Raw genomic sequence first — 17,487 nt, forward strand, 5'->3', positions numbered from 1 at the left:
GCCGTGACTGGCATGAATCGTGCCAAGCCGCCCAGAGGCAAGGACGTGATTCTCTGCATAGCGGAGAATCGGCGCTGCCGGGGGCCGCTCTACGGGGCCCCCGGCGATTCTCCGCCTGGGATGGACCGAGCAGCCGTAACAGAAAACCCGAATCCCGCCGCCGCCGTTCTAACATGCTATTAGCTGGCAGGACCTTGGCATGGAAGGGTCTGGGGGCGGCCTGTGGTGTGGGGGGGGGGGGCCTCCGTTATGGCCTGGAATGCGATCGGGGCCCACCGATCGACGGTCTGGCCTCTCGGGCTGGGGGCCTCCTTTCTTCTGCGCTGACCCGTTTAGCCCTACACCATGTTGCGTCGGGGCTGGCGCGGAGAAGGGAGCCACTGCGCTTGCACGTGTTGTTGCCGGTCCCACTGCACATGGGCGCATTATTGCCGGTCCCACTGCGCATGCGTGCATTGGCGTTGGAGCCGGTGCCACTGCGCATGCGTGGGCTCCGCGGCGGCCAGTTGACGCCGGGATCAGCAGCTGGGACACTGATCACTCCAGTGCCGTGCTGGTCCCCTGTAGGGGTCAGAATTGTGATCCTGAGGGCATGTTGACGCCGTCGAGAAACGCGATGGCGTTTACGACGGTGTCAACACTTGGCCTCAGGATCAGAGAATCCCGCCCTTGAACCGTTCACAAATCCATGCCATCCCTCTAATCTTTTCATATTTGTCCAAAAGCTCAGTCACTCAAAAGAATAGATTTATGATCAAAAGACTCCTCGATGTCTGGTTTCCACAACAATTGAGGCACTTACCTGATTGAATTTGGAGCAATCAAGCAGCAGGAAGTTCAGTGGAACATGAACAGGGAGAGACGCAAGTTCTGCAGCCAAACTTCGGAGTTTCTCAATTTCTTTACTATAACTGCTCAGATTCAACTGTTTGTTGATGATAAATTCAATTTTGCTGTCCGTATCCGGGGACAATAGGTACTTGTACGGTTCATACACTGAGCTGTATCTATTAGAAGCCAAAGGGAACTTTAATAATCAGGAATAATCATTGATTTCTCTCAACTAACCTCATGACAAAAACATACATTTCTGCGTGAAATAAAAAAAAAAATTAGATGCTGCATTGCTAAAAGCAGCATTCTAACAGCAACTTCTATTTCACCGCATAGCGAAGGGCAATCTGCGGCCTTAGTCCACATGCGGACAATCTTGGTTCTGAGTGTGGCCCACAAGACATTTTGTTGACCGTTGTCTAGGTGCAGGGTTGCCACATTCCACTGATTTCCATCTACGTAGCTTTTTTCTTACCGGTATAACTGAAGTGATTTGCACAGAAAGCAAGGACAAGTGAAGTGAGGACATGCTGATTGCACACAACATTGACCATGAGAGCGGTGTCCAAAGTGTAAATAGTTATTTTGAGTTTATCATTTTAATTTGATGACAGTTCTATAAATACACGAATGATTAAACATTTTCTATAACTCGCTATGAAATACTTGGTGTGTATTAAATGCATTTCATCTTATTCATGGGGCCATGGTTAGTGAACAAGCCTGATTTCAATCTTGCGGCCCACTGCAATGAAGGAGGGCCACTCATGCGGCCCACTCACTAGCTTAGGTTTCCACACTTCTGCCTCACAGCGTCAGGGATCCGGGTTCAACTCCGGCCTTGGGTGACTGTGTGGAGTTTGCATGTTCTCCCCGTGTCTGCATGGGTTTCCTCCAGGTGCTCAGGTTTCCTCCCACAGTCCAGTCCAAAGATGTGCAGGTTAGATAGGGTTGCAGGGATAGGTCAGGAGAGGGGCCTAGGTATGGTGCTCCCCCGAGAGTCGGTACAGGCCAGATGGGTCAAATGGTCTCCTTCTGCATTGCAGGAATTCTATGGAATTGATCACTGCTCTAATACCTGTAATGTAATGAAACATCCTACAGTGCTTCACACGACAACACAAGGCACAACACCAGGTCACATGGGGAGGTAGTAGCTCACATGACTCCAAACTTAATCAAAACTTTGCTTTTCAGCAGAGTCTCAATGGAGATAAGGGAGGAGGAGAGGCTGAGAGCTCAGAGAGGGCATTCCAAAACATTTGGGCCTAGTCAGCTGGAAGGCACTGCCACCAATGGTGGAACAATTAAAATCAGGGATGCTGAAGAAGAGCAGGGCTGGGATTCTCCCCTACCCAGCGAGGGTCGGAGAATCCCGCCCCAGATGTCTTGGGGTTGTGGGGCTGGACAAGGCAGGGAGGAATTTGAAATAAGAATGAGAATTTTTAAATCAAGATGTTGCTTTACAGGGGTGATATCTGAACAGGATTTGGTATGCGTTAAGATATAGTCAGCAACTTTGGGTGATCTGAAGTTTATGGATGGTAGAGGATGAGAGGAGTGGAATAGGCAATTCCTGGGTTTCAGCAGACAATGGGATGAGTTGGGCAGCATGTAGATGAGAACGAGGAAGAGATGATGGGGTAGATCCTTGGGGAACAGCAGAGTTACCAGAATGGGATTTTGAAACATTCTAAACCCAAAGATCCACAAAGAATTTCTGCATGGACAGCTATTGGTTCAAACCAGACAAAATTGGCTTCAAAAGGTGAATTATTTTTGTGACCCAAACATGTTAATCTGAAGTAGCAGTTGTATAGGGAGGTCTTGTGGTACATTGGGTAGCATTCTTACATCTGGGCCAGAAGTTCCGGCTTCAGTTTATGACTTGATGGAAGGTGTGTTCATAACGTGATCAAGTGGATTGGCTATCTGCTTGTAAATGCTTCCAATACACAACTGACGGCAGGCAGTAATAGAGGAAGAGTTTCCGAGTCAGCCATACTGTACAGACCACCGGTGTACAGACCAATCCAATGGGGATTCATGGTCGCCAACACCTTCATTGGGTCTGGAAGCTGAAAGAGCAGGAGTAGCTTTGCACAGATGAAGGAGACACAGCCTGAGTGAGTGATGCACAGCCAGAGTGGGAATTGGAACTTGGTCATTTGGGCAGTGCGGTAATTCGTGGAGTGGGAGGAGGTGCTGTTTCCCTTTTTATTCTGTTTCCTACGTTTGGATTTGTAACTGGTAATCAGCAGGGAGAGATCCAGAGTGCATTCTGGGCAGCAGAGAGAAAACCAGGGAGCACCCTGGGAAGCTAGGTGATATAAAATCTGACCCCCAGGTTCCAGCGGCCTTCATTTTCGGGAGCGAGAGAGAGCCGGAGAGCAGCTTGGGAACAGGTAAGATAGATATTCTGCTATTCCGAGTGACCTGTCTGGGGGGGGGGGGGGGATATCTGAAAAGTGACATCACAGGAAAGCTGTGACCTGATTGGCTGACAGGGAATCTGCACAAAATGTAAAAATTAAACATTGTTAAACTAATTAAACATAATGGTTTGGTTGGAGCAGCAGTTGGATGCACTTAGGAGCATGCAGGTGGCAGAAAGCGTCATAGATACCAGTTATATAGATGCGGTCACACCCAAGGTGCAGGCAGAGAGATGGGTGACCACCAGAAGGGGCAGGCAGTCAGTGCAGGAATCCCCTGTGGTTGTCCCCTTCTCGAACAGGTTTACCCCTTTGGATACTGTCGGGGGAAATAGCCTGTCAGGGAAAAACAGCAGCAGCCAGAGCAGTGGCACCACGGCTGGCTGTGATGTTCAGCAGGGAGGGTCAAAGCACAGAAGAGCAATAGTAATAGGGGACTCTATAGTCAGGGGCACAGATAGGCGCTTCTGTGGATGTGAAAGAGACTCCAGGATGGTATGTTGCCTCCCTGGTGCTAGGATCCAGGCAGTCTCCGAACAGGTAGCAGGTATCCTGAAGGGGGAGGGCAAACAGGCAGAGGTCATTGTACATATTGGCATAAACGACAGAGGCAGGAAGGGGGTTGAGGTCCTGCAGCAGGAGCTCAGGAAGCTAGGCAGAAAGTTAAAAGACAGGACCTCAAGAGTTGTAATCTCGGGATTACTCCCTGTGCCACGTGCCAGTGAAGCTAGAAATAGGAAGATAGAGCAGCTAAACACGTGGCTAAACAGCTGGTGGTGGAGGGAGCTCTGGACCACTGGGAGCTCTTCCGGGGCAGGTGTGACCTGTATAAGAAGGACGGGTTCCATCTAAACTGGAGAGGCATAAATATCCTGGCCACGAGGTTTGCTAGTGTCACACGGGAGGGTTTAAACTAGTATGGCAGGGGGGTGGGTACCGGAGCAATAGGTCAGAAGGTGAAAAGATTGAGGGAGAACTAGGGAATAGGGCCAGTATAGCTCTGAGGAAGAGCAGACAGGGAGATGTTGCTGAAAACAGCGGAACTGGTGGCCTGAAGTGCATATGTTTTAATGCAAGAAGTATAACAGGTTAGGCAGATGAACTTAGAACTTGGATTAGTACTTGGAGCTATGATGTTGCCATTACAGAGACCTGGTTGAAGGAAGGACAGGAATGGCAGCTAAACATTCCAGGATTTAGATGTTTCAGGCGGGATAGAGGGGGAGGTAAAAGGGGCGGAGGAGTTCCACTACTGGTTTGGGAGAATATCACAGCTGTACTGCGGGAGGACACCTCAGAGGGCAGTGAGGCTATGTGGGTAGAGATCAGGAATAACAAGGGTGCAGTCACAATGTTGGGGGTTTACTGCAGGCCACCCAACAGCCAGCGGGAGACAGAGAATCAGATATGTAGACAGATTTTGGAAAGGAATAAAAGCAACAGGGTTGTTGTGATGGGAGACTTCAACTTCCCCAATATTGACTGGGACTCACTTAATGCTAGGGGCTTAGACGGGACAGAGTTTGTAAGGAGCATCCAGGAGGGCTTCTTAACACAATATGTTGATAGTCCAACTAGGGAAGGGGCTGTACTGGACCTGGTATTGGGGAATGAGCCTGACCAAGTGGTAGACGTTTCAGTAGAGGAGCATTTCGGGAACAGTGACCACAATTCAGTAAGTTTTAAAGTGCTGGTGGACAAGGATAAGAGTGGTCCTCGGGTGAATGTGCTAAATTGGGGGAAGGCTAATTATAACAATTTCAGGCGGGAACTGAAGAACCTAGATTGGGGTGGATGTTTGAGGGTAAATCAACATCTGACATGTGGGAGGCTTTCAAATGTCAGTTGAAAGGGGTTGGATTACGAGGAGAGGTTGAGTAGACTGGGACTGTACTCGTTGGAATTTAGAAGGATGAGGGGGGATCTTATAGAAACATAAAATTATGAAGGGAATAGATAGGATAGATGCGGGCAGGTTGTTTCCACTGGCGGATGAAAGCAGAACTAGGAGGCATAGCCTCAAAATAAGGGGAAGCAGATTTAGGACTGAGTTTAGGAGGAAATTCTTCATCCAAAGGGTTGTGAATCTATGGAATTCCTTGCCCAGTGAAGCAGTTGAGGCTCCTTCATTAAATGTGTTTAAGGTAAAGATAGATAGTTTTTTGAAGAATAAAGGGATTAAGGGTTATGGTGTTCGGGCCGGAAAGTGGAGCTGAGTCCACAAAAGATCAGCATGATCTCATTGAATGGTGGAGCAGGCTCGAGGGGCCAAATGGCCTACTTCTGCTCCTAGTTCTTATGTTCTTATGAAAGGAATTCAGGACCGGCATGTTTTTGTGAGGAAGAAGGATAAATATGGCAAATTTTGCGATCCTTGGATAACGAGGGATATTGTAGGCCTCGTCAGAAAAAAAAGGAGGCATTTGTCAGGGCTAGAAGGTTGGTAACAGACAAAGCCTGTGTGGAATATAAGGAAAGTAGGAAGGAACTTAAGCAAGGAGTCAGGAGGGCTAAAAGGGGTCACAAAAAGTCATTGGCAAATAGGGTTAAGGAAAATCCCAAGGCTTTTTACACATACATAAAAAGCAAAAGAGTAGCCAAGGAAAGGGTTGGCCCACTGAAGGACAGGCGAGGGAATCTATGTGTGGAGCCAGAGGAAATGGGTGAGGTACTAAATGAATACTTTGCATCAGTATTCCCCAAAGAGAAGGAACTGGTGGATGTTGAGTCTGGTGAAGGGCGTGTCGATAGCCTGAGTCACATTGAGACCAAAAAGACGAGATGTTTGGCGTCTTGAAAAATATTAAGGTGGTTAAGTCCCCAGGGCCTGATGGGATCTACCCAGAATACTGAAGGAGGCAAGGGAAGAAATTGCTGAGGCCTTGACAGAAATCTTTGGATCCTCACTGTCTTCAGGTGATGTCCCAGAGGACTGGAGGATAGCCAATGTTGTTCTTTTGTTTAAGAAGGGTAGCAAGGATAATCCAGGGAATTACTGGCCGGTGAGTCTTATGTCAGTGGTAGGGAAATTACTGGAGAGAATTCTTCAAGACAGGATCTACTCCCATTTGGAAGCAAGGGGTCGTATTAGCGAGAGGCACAACAGGTTTGTGAAGGAGAGGTGGTGTCTCACAAACTTGATAGAGTTTTTCAAGGAGGTCACAAAGATGATTGATGCAGGTAGGGCAGTGGATGTTATCTATATGGACTTTAGTAAGGCCTTTGACAAGGTCCCTCATGGCAGACTGGTACAAAAGGTGAAGTCACACGGGATCAGAGGTGAGCTGGCAAGATGGATACAGAACTGGCTAGATCATAGAAGGCAGAGAGTAGCAATGGAAGGGTGCTTTTCTCATTGGAGATCTGTGACTAGTGGTGTTCCGCAGGGATCAGTGCTGGGACCTCTGCTGTTCGTAGTATAGATGATTTGGAGGAAAATGTAACTGGTCTGATTCGTAAGTTTGCGGACGACACAAAGGTTGGTGGAATTACGGATAGGAATGAGGACTGTCAGAGGATACAGCAGGATTTAGATCGTTTGGAGACTTGGGCGGAAAGATGACAGATGGAGTTTAGTTCGGACAAATGTGACCTGATGCATATTGGAAGGTCTAATACAGGTAGGGAATACACAGTGAATGGTAGAACCCTCAAGACTATTGACAGTCAGAGAGATCTTGGTGCACTGAAAGGGGCAACACAGGTGGAGAAGGTAGTCAAAAAGGCATACGGCATGCTTGCCTTCATTGGCCGGGGCATTGAGTATAAGAATTGGCAGGTCATGTTGCAGCTGTGTAGAACCTAGGTTAGGCCACACTTGAAGTATAGTGTTCAATTCTGGTCGCCACACTACCAGGAGGATGTGGAGGCTTTAGAGAGGGTGCAGAAGAGATTTACCAGGATGTTGCCTGGTATGGAAGGCATTAGCTATGAGAGGTTGATTAAACTTGGTTTCTTCTCACTGGAACGGCGGTGGTTGAGTGGCGACTGATAGAGGTCTACAACATTATGAGGGGCATAGACAGAGTGGATAGTCAGAGACTTTTTCCCAGTACAGAGGGATCAATTACTAGGTTTAAGGTGCGAGGGGAAAGGTTTAGAGGAGATGTACGAGGCACGTTTTTTACACAGAGTGGATGCCTGTGAACTCGCTTTCGGGGCATCTTGACAAATACATGAACAGGATGCGAACAGAGGGATACGGACCCAGGAAGGGTCGAAGATTTTAGTTTAGACGGGCAGCATGGTCAGCGCAGGCTTAGAGGGCTGAAGGGCCTGTTCCTGTGCTGGACTTTTCTTTGTTCTTTGTTCTTTAATCGTGTATGATTTGTAAACATTGTCTGGATTCTCCAGTCCCCCAGTCGCGCATTTCTTGGTAGCGCACCATTCATTGGCTGCAGGATTCTCTCTTCCCTCCAACGGCCGGAGAATTCCTGCCATAAACAGCCCTGCCATTGCCAGAGATCTCTATTACAAAATGTTTAAGAGAGATTCAATTGTCTGGATGACATAACCTTCAGCTAATAGTGTTAAGATCCCGGAACAGACCCAAAAATTTGTTATGATACCGGACGATAACCCTAACCAGTTATTCAATTTGTAAAACTGTGAAGAAAGGATACTTCCCCCCCAAGAGTAATGACTCTGACCAGTAGGTATCTTTTATGTTAAAACAAACTTAATTTAAACACAGAATCAACCACATTCACATCACAGAAAATTGCATAACAATTAACAATTAAATAATTCTTAAATAAAAGGAAACACTTTAATTTCTAATTTATATCTTCTCTATCTCCAATTAAGCAAAGCGCATTACAGGTCAAAAGCCACTTATAAATAAAGTTCGCAGACACAGGGATACTTTCTGTACCCTTGTGGAAAGATTTCCTTTCAGAAAAGGAGAGACACCCCCTTCCAGGCACAACCTGGAAATTCTGCTGTCCTTGTCAGACAAACAAATCCTGCAGCCGAAACTGCCTACTACAGACTTGACTCCTCCCATTAATTACATCATCTCTAACCCACTAACTGACCATCTTAACTAAGACTAAAAACAACCCTTCAATTATCAACACCCCAGGGAACCTTCCAACATATACAATATTGCATTAACTCCATATAGGTAAAAAATACATGGTTGAATGAATAATTATCTCACTTTTATGAAATCTTAATTGCAGCCTTAGCAGACACACACTGCCTGTATGTTAAACCAGGATTTCAAAATATATAATACATTCTATGTAGACATTTGACATTTCCTACACTTATTACAATAGAAATAACTTTGGAATATTCCAAAACACTGCAAACAGTGACATTTGTCACTGTGGTTAACAGGAAATGCAGCAAGGAATTGATGCACAGTAAGATCCTACAAACAGCAACCTGGCTTCGTTACAACAGTGCAACAACTTCATTGATTGGCTAGAACCCTCTGTGCCATCGAGTTCAGAGACCTGGTGGGATTCCCCGAGCCCCTGTCGTATTCTCCGGTGCCGTCATTCGGGCGGGGCGGGATTCTCGCCATGCCAGTCGGGGGCCGTTGACAGCGGCCCCCCCGGTAATTCTCTGGGCCCCGATGGGCTGAGCGGCCATCCTTTTTTGGGCAGTCCCGCCGCCGTGAATCATTTAACTCACGTACTGGCGGGACCTGGCAGGTAAGTCGGCGGGGGCAGTCCTGGGGGGGGGGGGGGGGGCACGGGGGGATCCGACCCTGGGGGGGCCCCCACGGTGGCCTGGTCCGCGATCGGGGCCCACCGATCTGCGGGCGGGCCTGTTCCGTGGGGGCATTCCTTTCTTCCGCGCCGGCCCCTGTAGTGCTCCGCCATGGCCGGTGCAGAGAAGAGAACCCCCCCCTGCATGCGCCAAAATATGCCGGCCGGTCTGCGCATGCGTGGAACCACACCGGCGGTTCTGCGCATGCGTGAGATCCCACTGGTCCTTCGGCGCATGCGCGAACTTGCGCCGGCTGGAGCGGCGCCAACCCCTCCGGCGCCCACCTAGCCTCCGAAAGTGTGGAGAATTCTGCACTTTCGGGGGATGTTGACTCCCCCGGGAAAATCCCGGCCCTGAATTTAAAGGGTAATGTTACCAGCTTCAAACAGTAAGGCAATCTTGGAGCTGACAGCTCTCGTTTAGACTTTAAAAAGTCACTTACAACTTAGCAAACAGAACAACTCAAGTGAATGTTTATATCTTTAGAGCAAGAAGACGGTATTGCCATTTTTACATATTTTATACATATTATACATTTTATATACAGTATACATTATCCTAAACCATGATGCACACTGTTCATTTTCCAGCTCAAATAAAGCCACAATATAGTTGATAAAGATGACCAACCATAAATATATGAGGCAATGCAAATCTACAATCCTCTGGGATGGAAAATTTCAGAGATTCACAACCATTTTGAATGAAGAATTTTCTCCTCATCTCAGCCCTCAATAATTGGCCCCTTATCCTGACACTGTTTGCTCGTGTTTTAGATTCCCGACCAACGGGAACAATCTCAGTATCCACCCTATCAAACCCCTTCAGAATCTTGTAGGCTTTAATGAGGTCATCTCTCATTCTTCTAAACTCCAAAGAATAATAAACCCTCTCATCATAGGACAGCCACCTCATCCCAAGGACCAACAGTGAACAATCACAATACAATCACAATACAGACTCCAATGTGAGTAAATCCTTTCTTAACGGTGGAGACAAAAACTGAACACACAATTCCAGGTGTGGTCTCACTAAGGCCCTGTATAATTGCAGCAAGATATCCTTGTTCCTGTACTGAAATCCTCTCACTATTCCGGGTGTGGTCTCACTAAGGCCCTGTATAATTGCAGCAAGATATCCTTGTTCCTGTACTGAAATCCTCTCACTATTCCGGGTGTGGTCTCACTGAGGCCCTGTACAACTCTAGCAAAACTCCTTGGCAGGATTCTCATTGCCAGTCTGTCCCGCTACCACTGCTCGTGAGGGCAGAGAATTTGGCGCTCATCCAAATCTCCCACTCAATGCAGTAGGACTGGAGAATCCCACCCCTTTATTCTCAAACTCCAATCCTCTTGCAGTAAAGGCCAACATGCCATTTGCCTTCTTAATTGCTTGCTGTACCTGCATGCTAGCTTTCTGTATTCCCCATTAGATCACACTCAGGTCCCCCCCCCGAAGACTATCATTTATATATGTTAATAATTTCAACACTTGAATCTATTCCTAGAATCCCTACACTGCAGTAAAGAATTATTCGGCCCATCAAGTCTACACTGACTCTTCAAATGAGAACTCTACACTTGTCCTATCACTGTAACCCCACCTAATCTACACATCCCCAGACACTAAAGACCAATTTAGCATGGCCAATCCACCTAACCTGCACAACTTTGGACTGTGGGAGGAAACCGGAGCACCCGGAGGAAACCCACGCAGATACGGGAAGGACGGGCAAACTATACACAGTCACCCAGTCATCCAAGGTCAGAATTGAACCTGGATCCCTGGCGTTGTGAGGCAGATAATAACAACAATAATAACAACACCAAATAGAGTCTATGTTGATCGGCAATTTGTCTCTCCCAAGAGTGTTGTGTGGATGCTTGAAACATGGCCCCAAAGGTCTAAACTCACTTGTTCTCTCAAATATGTTACACTCACTCAGTACATGTCATGTCTTGAATTACTCACATAATATATCCCAAATATTAATGTTACCATAATTAAAGCGGTTCTTACCTAACTGGACCATGACTGTTGTTTGTGACCACAGCCTGGAGTCTTGCTTTAGTGCACAGGACAATATCCTCTTCAAGTCGCACTGAGCTGATGTATTTGATTTCTTGGTTATCTATAGCCTGCAGATCAAATATAATAATAATCTTTATTGTCACAAGTAGGTTTACATTAACGCTGCAATAAAGTTATTGTGAAAATCCCCTAGTCGCCACATTCGTACAGGACGATGAGAGAAACCTTCCCGAGCTCCCAACAGATCAACTGGAAAAACACAAGCTTGCAGCTGGTCACAAATTTATTTTAGATTCATTTGGAAAACAAATCGATATGAGATGAAATGATCTGTTTTTTATATGGATTTGGAAATCCCAATATGGCAGACTAACAGCAGCACATATAAAGGTCAGATGTAACTGTGTATAATGGGGTGGGTTATAATCAGACCCAGAGGGCTGAATTTGAGAAAGGGGATGGATGGGGCTAAAAGATGACAAGGCCAACTAGATTCCTGATCCTCCTCCCGACGTCAGCCATTTTAGCAGGTATGTGTTGGGGGCTGGGCAAGGCCACCCACCCTCACAAGGCAGGCAGGCAATGATACTCAGTAGGAGCTGTTTCAAAGGTAGGTGATGGAGGCCGATTGGGATTTTCCATTCAGCTTCCAGGTTCCCTGTAGAAATGGCAGCAGATTGATTGATGGAAGCAGATACCCAGCACCAGACTGGGTATGCTGTAACAGCCCAATGACTGATTACACGGGCAAGACATGAACAGTTACTGAGAGGCACATATACAGACTGAACCAGATAGTTACCTGAAAGAGCTGGTATTCAATTCTCGGTATCCGCTGGGCACTAAGCACTAAATGATCCACTATGTGAGTTAGTCCTTCCAATACTTCATTCATGGTTGGTGTAAACAAGATGTGGGATCCCTCCATGTGAGGCTTCTGCAAATTGAACAGAGTAAACAGACAAATGAATACCGATTTGCAAATATTACTAATGTAGATCTGAGTAACTGGGGGGGGATTGACCTAAAATGGCGGGGGGGGGGGGGGGGGGGGGGAGAGGAACCTATGCAAGGATTCCGAGGAGGAGGAAAGAAGGATAAAAACAAAAGACCCAAAGGGGTTTAAGAAAAGTGATAGGCAGGTAACCAAGGTCCAGATTCAAACAGGGCCACACTAAAAATATTGGGAGTGAGACAAGTAATGTTTAAAAGACAAACTTAAAGGCTTTGTGCCTTAACGTAACCCCTCAACATCCTGGCTTGCCCCCTCCTCATGGCTCCACAACACTCTGCCCCCTTCCCGTGACATCCTAACACCCTTCAGCTCCTCCCCGTGCCCCCCAACTTCCTGCCCCACCCTCTCCCTATGGCTCCACAACATCCTGCTCCACCCCCTCCCCATGATTCTTAAACACTCTTTACCCCCTCTCCATTACCCCAACACTTGGCCCCACCCCCTTCCCATTGATCCCCCCCAACACCTTGCCCCACCCCCTCCCCGTGACCCTTCAACTACCTTCACCACCTTTCAACATCCTGCCTCATCTCCTCCCTCCGCTTAATTCATTATCAGAATACCAGATTAATATTTGATTATATTTTGTTTTTAAATCTTCATCATGAAACAATGTTGTTGTTATTTCAAGATGGCACTGGGTGACCCAAGCCCCAAGATCAGACCAGAAAACCTTTGGCACATCAAGTACAAATTATCATGCCATCGTGGTGGGGGAGGGTCTGTAAAATCGGACCAACAGTTTCAAATTCCAGCGTCTTTGGTGGAAAGGGAATATCCTGCCAGGGGAGGTGTGGTAGGAATTCACCCGGTTTCATATTACAAAAGAAACAAAAATTGTTTCTTTTTACTCTTTTTTGGGTGGAGTAGCAACAATGGGCTGAATGGCCTTTTTCAGCACCGTAACTTCCGTAGCCTCACGGTAGCATGGTGGTTAGCATCAATGCTTCACAGCTCCAGGGTCCCAGGTTCGATTCCCGGCTGGGTCACTGTCTGTGTGGAGTCTGCACGTCCTCCCCGTGTGTGCGTGGGTTTCCTCCGGGTGCTCCGGTTTCCTCCCACAGTCCAAAAATGTGCGGGTTAGGTGGATTGGCCATGCTAAATTGCCCGTAGTGTAAGGTTAATGGGGGGATTGTTGGGTTATGGGTATACGGGTTACGTGGGTTTAAGTGGGGTGATCATTGTTCGGCACAACATCGAGGGCCGAAGGGCCTGTTCTGTGCTGTACTGTTCTATGTTCTATGTAACATTTGTATGGTTCTATACTATATTGTATCTTGCAGGAATATTATATATAGGTGGAGTTTATGAAATTTTTTTTTAATACCTTGTTTTTCAAAATCTGTGTACTTTACAAAACTGTGCAGCCAGAATAAATAATGTTAAAACGTCAAAGTTAATGAGATAATTCAAAGACCAAAATCATCAAGCGTTATTGTCATGGCATGAACAGTATTGCACAGAATATACAGGACATAAACCAACTGGTCGATGTTCACACTCGGCACCAATTTCCTCCCACCCTATCAATGTAATCTGCTGTTTCTTCCACATTGATCGAGATTCCCCTTAAACACAACAAACATAATCTGAAAGAGCTTCCCTGTCTACTCTATTACTATGGCCTCATGTGACTGGCAATCCCAAGAAACAACTTTGAAACAATTGAGCTCAATAATCAAATAAGTCCAATACAGTTTTTGATAATACTTAAAACTCACAGTTCAGGTACAGTACTTAAAATGACAACATTTTAAAATTACAATATTCAGAAAATTAATTACATTATTATACCAAGTTACCATTTATTACACGCTATTGCCCCGTAAAAATCTCAGTCTGAATTTTCTGGCACTGTTATTATTCCGCATGTTGCCTTTTCCCCACAGTCTGTTAGATTCTATATGTCAGGAAGCCACTTTATATTAATAATCTTTATTGCCACAAGTAGGCTTACATATAACACTGCAATGAAGTTACTGTGAAAATCCCCTAGTCGCCACATTCTGGCGCCTATTGAGGTACACGGAGAGAGAATTCAGAATGTCCAAATTACCTAACACCACATCCTTCCTCAAATCAGGGTCGGGATTCTCCGACCCCCCACCGGGCCGGAGAATCACCGGGGGGGTGACGTGAATCCCGCCCCCGCCGACTGCCGAATTCTCCGGCGCCGGGGTTTTGCCGTGGGCGTGGCCAGTAATCACGCCTTGCCGGGCGATGGCCACTGACTGCGCCTCACCCCCTCTCCCCCCCCCCCCCCCCCCCCCACCCCCCGGCGATTCTCCGGTCCGCGATGGGATGAGCGGCAGATGTTTTAGGCCGGCCTTGCCGGCGTAAATTAGACCAGGTACTTACCGGTGGGACCTGGCTCTGCGGGCGGCCTCCGGGATTCTCGGGTGGTGTGGGAGGATCTGGCCCCGACAGGGTGCCCCCACTGTGGCCTGGCCCGCGATCGGGACCCACCGATCCACGGGCAGACCTGTGCCGTGGGGGCACTTTTTCCCTCCGCATCGGCCGCTGTGAACCTCCGCCATAGCCGGTGCGGAAACAAACCCCCCTGCACATTCGCTGGAATGATACCAGCGCATGCTGGCACTCCCACACATGTGCCAACACGCGCCGGCCGGCGGAGGCCCTTTGGCGTGGGTTGGCGCGGCGCCAAGCCCTTCCGTGCCAGCTGGCATGTCACCAACTCCGCCGCCGCTGGCCCAGCACCTGAAGGTGCAGAGGATTCCGCACCTTCCGGGCGCCCCGACGCTGGAGTGGTTCATGCCACTTCTCGGCGCTGGGACCGCCCGCCCCGCTGGGTAGGGGAGAATCCCGCCCCAGGAGACCTAAACTGGACACAATATTCCAGATGTGGTCTCACCAACACCCTATACAATTGCAACAACACCTCTCTACTTTTATTCTCCAGTCCTATCCCTCTCTATGACTGTGGTAAAAGTCAAGAAATTGTGGTCACTGTCATCGAAATGCTCTCCCACCGAGACATCTGACACCTGGTCTGGTTCGTTGCTGAGCACCAAGTCCAATATGGCCTCCCCCCTAGTCGGCCTACCTACATATTGAGTCAGGAATCCTTCATGTACACACCTGACAAATTCTGCTCCATCCAAACCATTTGCACTAAGGAGGTTCCAGTCAATATTAGGGAAGTTGAAGTCACCCATGACAACAACTCTGTTACTTCTGCACTTTTCCAAGATCTGTCGCCCAATCTGTTCCTCTATCTCTCTGCTGTTATTGGGGGGTCTCTAGAAAACTCCCAATAAGGTGACTGTTCCTTTCTTATTTCTGACTTCCACCCATACTGACTGAGCAGACAAACCCTCCTCAACTACCTCCTTTTCTGCAGCTGTGTTGCACTCCCTAATTAAAAGTGCAACTCCTCCTCCTCGTTTACCTCCCTCCCTATTTTTCTGAAAACATCTAAACCCCAGAACATCTAACAACCATTCCTGCCTCTGTGAAATCCATGTCTCCGTAATGGCCACAACATCGTAGTTCCAAGTACTGATCCATGCTCTAAGTTCATCTCCCTTATTTCCGACACTCCTTGCATTGAAACAGACACACTTTAACCCATTCCACTGAGTGCAACTTTGCCCTATCAACTGTCTATCCTTCCTCACAGACTTGCTGAATACTATTTCTGCCTGTTCAACAGCTACCTTATCCTCTGATCCATTGCTCTGGTTCCCATCCCCCTGCCAAACTAGTTTAAACCCTCCCGAAGAGCTCTAGCAAACCTCCCTCCCAGGATATTGGTGCTCCTCCAGTTTAGGTGCAATTTGTCCTTCATGTACAGGTCCCACCTTCCCAAGAAGATACCTCAATGATCCACATATCCACAATGGGCGGATTTACATCGCAACATCTCATGAGATCGCATTGGATCTGGTGAGGCATGGTGAGACGGGTAGATCCCGGGAGCGGGATCTCCCAGCTTCCCTCGGCCACGCTGTGTCACGGCGAGCAGTGTAGCGTGCCCTATGATTCTAGGAGTGAGGTCCAACACTGAAGGAGATTTATTTTACAATTCTCTAAAACCACTCATTCCCCCTCCCTCCACCCCTCTAACCCCTCCATCTATCCCACCCTCTACCCCCCACCACCACTCTCTACCCCTTCCCTCCTCCCTCTACCCCTCTCTCTTTACTCGTCTCTTCTTTCAATCCCGCCCTCTACTCCTCTCCCCTTACTCTCACCCTCACTCCTCTTGCCCCACACCCCCTCACTCTATCCTTCTCCCCTCACTCCTCTCCCCTCACCCATCCCCTCGTCCCTCTACCTACCTCTCTCCCCTTACCCCAACTTCCCTCATCCCCTCTCCTATCTCATCCCCAATTTCTCCCTCTCTCCTCATCCTCACCCTCTGCCTCGCTCATCCGTGCGGAAGAAACAAACAAAGTAAAATGTTTGACAAGATCTCTCAATGGCCAGTGAATGAACTGTTGCACTCACCATGAAGATAGTAATGGGATGAGGTTTGACGGGAAGCCCTAGGGAATTGGCAGGATACTCCCCTTCATAATTGTTTCCTTGTTGATATGCCTCAAACATCTGAGCTAAGTCTTCCAGTGATTCTTCCACTATGCTTCTGAGCAGATTTGAGGCAAGTGTAGCAACACTGGAGAAGAAATGGTCCATCTTTTTCATCCTCATCTCCTACACGTCATGGCACAATAAATGTTATTTGTTTAAACAAAAGATGCTGATAGAAAGGCTTGTAAGCAGTTGATATATAAATATATCTTTACAGTGATTCAGTTTAACTTCCCTAAGTTCATACAATCTCCATTGGTTAATCATTGCAATTGCACAATGTTACCAACATGAGGAGGTTACAAGGCTGAATGAAAATGAAATGAAAATCACTTATTGTCACGAGTAGGCTTCAATGAAGTTACTGTGAAAAGCCCCTAGTCGCCACATTCCGGCGCCTGTCCGGGGAGGCTGGTACGGGAATCGAACCGTGCTGCTGGCCTGCTTGGTCTGCTTTAAAAGCCAGCGATTTAGCTCAGTGAGCTAAACCAGCCCCTATGTGATGTGATTTGTTTGGCCACTTGGTCCAGTTGACTCAGGACTGCTCATTCAATGTGGATTTCATTATCCTTTCAGCATCTACACTGATACTCTTGTTTGAGTTAAAAGTATGCTTCACTTTCTCTTCTGATCGGTTCTACTTTTTATTAAATTTCTTTCTTCATATTTGGCTCACATTGACAGAAGTTCGCAGATTGAAACACTGAAAACTGTTGGCTCAACTTTGTTCAAGGAACTGCGAGTGGAGGTCGGCAGATTTTTTTTTGTGAACCTCACTGAGGTCTAGGTTTTTAATATTGCGGAGTGAGCTCGAGTCAGGCAGCTGAACAGACAGCAGAAATATATTCCCCTCTGATTCACATGTCCGCCATTTTGTCCAGTGAGGGAACAGGGTGGGCA

The 17,487-nt window shown here is 47.5% G+C and overlaps 1 protein-coding gene across 1 annotated transcript in view; it reads right to left on the bottom strand.

Moving 5' to 3' along the window:
- Positions 1-16,582, bottom strand: part of LOC119973221 (dynein heavy chain 3, axonemal-like) — a 714,697-nt gene extending 698,115 nt beyond the window's left edge. Inside the window, exons 1-4 of the mRNA XM_038810887.1 lie at positions 16,507-16,582; positions 11,824-11,958; positions 11,010-11,128; positions 803-1,007 (exon numbers count right to left, since the gene is read on the bottom strand). Of these exons, the coding sequence (XP_038666815.1) occupies positions 803-1,007; positions 11,010-11,128; positions 11,824-11,958; positions 16,507-16,509 (462 nt within the window). The 5' untranslated portion in view covers positions 16,510-16,582. The remainder of the gene's footprint in view (positions 1-802; positions 1,008-11,009; positions 11,129-11,823; positions 11,959-16,506) is intronic.
- Between the last annotated feature and the right edge of the window lie 905 nt (positions 16,583-17,487).

The sequence above is a fragment of the Scyliorhinus canicula genome, chromosome 11 (assembly GCF_902713615.1).
Source record: "Scyliorhinus canicula chromosome 11, sScyCan1.1, whole genome shotgun sequence".
Lineage (NCBI taxonomy): Eukaryota > Metazoa > Chordata > Chondrichthyes > Carcharhiniformes > Scyliorhinidae > Scyliorhinus > Scyliorhinus canicula.